Raw genomic sequence first — 4,671 nt, 5'->3', positions numbered from 1 at the left:
TGGTTAGGTTCACATGCCATCTCGACTGGCCTCAGGGATGCCCCGAAAGCTGGTCAAACATTATCTCTGGGTGTGTCTGTGAGGGTGTTTCGGGAAGAGATTAGCATCTGAGTCAGGAGACTGAGTAAAGCAGGCCTGCCCTCCGCAGCACGGTGAGCATCAGGTCGCCCGTTGAGGGACGCTCTCCAGCAAAAAGGCTGGAGGAGGCTGAATTTGCCTTTTCTGCCTGAGCTGAGGTGCCCTCTTCTCCCGCCCTCGGTCACGCAGTTCTCAGACCTTCAGATTCAGTCTGAATTATGCCACAGGCCTTTCCTGCTTCTCCAGCTTGCTGTTGGTAGATCAGGGGACTTCTTGGCCTCCATAATCACGTGGGCTAATTTCTATAAACACACACACACACACACACGCCCACACACACACGCCCTATTGGTTCTGTTTCCTTTTAAAAAACCTGACTGATACACTCCTCAACCCAGGAAAAATTTCCACACAGACACAATTAGAATGAGCGTTAATTTAATTAAAAACAATTAAAATAAGACATAAGAAAGTCTAGAAGAACAACACGCTATGGAATCAGACCATAAATATTGGCGTTATCAGACACAGATGGAAAAAAAGTGTGTTTACTATTTAAAACAATAAGAATTCAAAAATGAATAAGAAGCAAATATTGTTTAAAATTATCTGGCAGAACTGGGGAGAAAATACTGAACTTTTTTTCTATTTTTTTCTATTTCTAGAAGAAAAAAGAACTTCTAGAAATAATTTTTAAAAAATGTATTTTCAATAGCTAAAGAGGGAATCAATGACACAGAATATAGACCTGAAGAAATTATCTAAAATCCACACAGAGGGACAAAGTTAATTTTAAACATATAGGAAAAAGAAGCTAAGTGGTATGGAGAATAGAGTATGATGACCTAAAAATATGTCTAATTAGGTCTCCAAATGTAATAATAGAGAAAACATGGTAGAAACAATATTTGAAGCGATAATGATTGAGAGTCTTCAAAAATCGATGGAAGTCATGAATCCTTAAATTATCGAAGCACGACAAATCTCAAGCAGAAAAAAAAGAATCCACTGTCAAACATAATATAGTGAAATTGCAGAACCCCCAAAATAAGGAGATCTAAAAAGCAACCAGAAACAAAAAATTTAATCTCCAAATAGAAGGCAGAATATGGTGGAATAAAATATTTAAAGTGTTGGAGAAAAGTGATCTTCAATCTAGAATTTCATATCCTGTAAAAATATTCTTCAAGGAAGAGGGAAAAGACATTTCCGGACAAATCAAGACAGTGTTGACCACACAAAGAAACCTTTTTTTTATTTTATTTCGTTCAGGAAGAAATAAAATAACCCCAGAAGGAGACTCAGGAGGGGATGGCGAATCAGGGAAATGGCAAACATGTGGGCAAATCTAAACAATATCGACAGCATAAATAACACCCTGAAAGTGCCTAATTTATACAGGTCAGGAAGCAAAGAAAAGTAGATCTTAAACGCTGGAGAACAATAGCGTGAAAACCTAGGTTTATCTCTAGCGGAATGAAACAAAGTGAAAGCATTTTAATGATTGTATTCCTCTAGAGGAGAGTGAACACACCGATTCATTTCAGACGGTGCTGAATATGCTTGTTAAGAATAAAAATCGAGTATATACCGATTATGTTCAAAGCCAAAGAAGAAAAGGTGAGATGAGAGGGGAAAAACTCAATGAAACTAAGCAAAATAAAGCAAAGAAGGATAAGGTGAGGACGAGGAGGAAGAACCCAGGAAAAAACAGGGCAAACGGGAAGCACTAAATCTAAGTGTAGAAATATATACAAATATATCAGCAATTATAATACCTGTAAATGCTCCAAACTGTCCTGTTCTTATGAATAGGTTTCTTAAAGATATAAATTATCAGATTATCTAATTTTTTAAGATGGCTATGTGCTCACTTATGAGACATATATAAAACGGATGCATGTCAGAGAGAGCTGGTTTGGCTATATTAGGAATGGACAAAATGATAAATTAGAATAAAAAGCTGCCTTGAGAATAAGGAGAGTCACTTTTTAACAGGATAAAGGAATCACTTAGAAACTTGAACAGCTGAGAACTCTCATCTACTTAACAACATAGTTCCAAATATGTATAAAGAAAAATGTTTAGAATTACAAGATCTTCACAAATCCACCATCGTCTCTCTTGGTCATGATAGGTCAGGCCAACAAACAAAAACCCTAGTAAAAATATACAAGATAGTTCAAGGGAAATTACAAGCCTACCTAGTCCATGAATATAAATGTAAAAATCCCAAATAAATATGAGGAAAATAAATGTAACCATGTATAAAAAAGATGATGACCGAGTTTACTTTATCCTAGGAATGTGATATTGCTTTACCATGAGAAAAGCAGCTTTCAGTAGAGTATAACACAATAACACGTTAAAACAGAAAAACCGTAAAGCCACCCGAATATATTTAGAATGAACATTCAATAAAATTCAACACGCATCCGTGATAAAAAGAAAGGGTTTTGCAAAGATGAAATAAAAGGAAACTTTCCTACCCAATAAAAGATATCTATAAAAATCTCCAAAAATATCCTTAACAGAAACAAAAAAGATGACTTCCAGCCTCACTCTGCTCGTCCCTGTACTGAATGTTTTAGCCGGGGTCATAGGTGAGAAAAAACTAAATATACTAATGAGAACAACAAAAGAAGAAACGCGTCCATCCTTATTTGAAGAGATGATTATGTGCCTACAAACCCGCAAAGAGCCAAGAGAAAATTATGAGAACTAAGAACCTTTAGCTACCTGTCTTTGCTAGATCCAGAGGCAATCCACAAAGGTAACCTACCTTCTCCTACGCCACCAACTAGCGTCGGAAATGCAAAATTTAAACGAACCATTTACTGGGACCATGGAAGCGTGCTTTAGCAGAGAATGCCATTCTTGAAGAGGCGTGAGGAAATTTTAGGGGTGGGGTGTCGTAATGTCTGCAACTTAATTTCAAATGGTTCATCGAGAAAAAGCCGTGTATGGAAAATCGCTAAAATCAGTTAGGTCCAGAAGGAAGGTGTGCATGTGTTTGTTTACTAACCTTTCACGTTTTCCGCATCTTAGAAATGTGTCGCCATAAAAAGCCGCAAAAAAAAAAAAAAAAAAAAAAAACTACAAAGGTACACCACTTAAATGGCAACAAAAAACTAGTTACCTTGACTAGATCTACCTAAATATGAGAAAGCTCTCATGGAGAAAGTCATAAGCTTCTCCTAAAAGGCATTAAAGACAGTAAATGGAGAGAGATGCAGCTCACATACGGAAGATGCAGTGTTATAAGGATGTCAGCTGCCTCTTCAAATTGGCAGATTTAATATAACCGCAACCAGAATTCTAACATATGTGTATTGGGGTTCATCGACGAGCTTAGTCTGAAATACGTTTGCGAGAGCATGGGAAATGCGAAGGGCCGCAAATCGCCAAGACGCACCCGAAGAAGAGGAAAGATTCGGCAGGATTTTTCTCAAATAGACTGTCCCATTCAGGAGACAGAGCGTAGGAGGCTGAGTCTGGAAACTTTGTTACAGGAAGCGTAGGAAAGAGAAGAAACAATCAGGAACTGTGTGTGTGTGTGTGTGTGTGTGTGTGTGTGTGTGTGTGTGTGTGTGCGTGTGGAGACAGGAGGGGTTGCAGGTGGTGTGCAGACCAGGGGAGAAGTCTAATGGGAAAACCCATTGTCCAGATGGATAAAGATGGAGTTAGAATCCTACATCGCATCATACATGCAAATCAACGTGGGCGGATCGAAGACCGTAAGTGTTAGAACTTCCGGAGGCTGCGGTGGCCTCGTACCGTGACGGTGTCACTAGAAGTCCATGTCCTGTGCGTTTCCGGTGTGGCTAGGCCGTAGAGACGTTGGGAGATTTGCTGGGCAGCAGTGAGGCAGGGCCAGCTTGTCACTGGTCGGTGGACTCACCTCCTTGGCCGAGGCCGGGGCCCGGCCTGCAACCGCCACGCTTTCCTGTGTCCTCCAGCTTCTCTGGCTCCGGGCAGGGGGTGTGCTTAGCTCTGTGGCCATGAGCCCCAGCCCCGCTCTGCAGGACGCCGGCATGGGGTCAGGGCAGTGGTCCGGCCTCGCGGGCTTCAGCTCATGCAGGTGGGTCCCGACTTGTCGCTCTCCCCATTAGGTCTGCTGAGTGCTGGATTATGACGTCTCGCCCGAAGTCATGTGTTGAATCCTTAGCCCCAGTGTGACTATATTTAGAGACTGGCTTTTAGGCAGTTAAGGCTAAATGAAGTCCCAGGGGGGATTGGTGATAGGCTTGGTGGCCCTTATAGGAAGGAGACCCCGTCCGCCGTCTCTTCGTGGCTCTGTCTCCGTCTCCCTGTGCACACCCTGAGGACAGGCCACATGAAGACACAATGAGAAGATGGCCATCGATAAGCCAGGAAAAGAGCTGTTGCTGGGACCCGAACAGGCCAGCACCCCAATCTCAGACTTCCAGCCTCCAGAACTGTCGGAAAATAAATGTCTGCTGTTGCGGCCGCCAGCCAGTGGTACTTTGCCATGGTGGCCCCAGCAGGCCAAGGCACCGGCCTTCCCTGCCCTGCGGCCCTCAAGCTTCAGCCTCAGATCTGGAGACCAGAGTCACCCGGAGCTTGGTTAGG

General features: G+C 42.1%; 1 protein-coding gene across 1 annotated transcript in view; it reads right to left on the bottom strand.

The window, feature by feature from the left end:
* TMPRSS2 (transmembrane protease, serine 2) overlaps window positions 1-4,114 on the bottom strand; it is a 36,199-nt gene extending 32,085 nt beyond the window's left edge. Inside the window, exon 1 of the mRNA XM_023538199.1 lies at window positions 3,980-4,114. Within this exon, the coding sequence (XP_023393967.1) occupies window positions 3,980-4,114 (135 nt within the window). The remainder of the gene's footprint in view (window positions 1-3,979) is intronic.
* Between the last annotated feature and the right edge of the window lie 557 nt (window positions 4,115-4,671).

The sequence above is a fragment of the Pteropus vampyrus genome, unplaced genomic scaffold, assembly GCF_000151845.1.
Source record: "Pteropus vampyrus isolate Shadow unplaced genomic scaffold, Pvam_2.0 Scaffold214, whole genome shotgun sequence".
In the NCBI taxonomy this organism is placed as follows: Eukaryota; Metazoa; Chordata; class Mammalia; order Chiroptera; family Pteropodidae; genus Pteropus; species Pteropus vampyrus.
The sequence above is the reverse complement of the archived record's forward strand: the minus strand, read 5'-3'. Positions and strand labels throughout refer to the sequence as shown.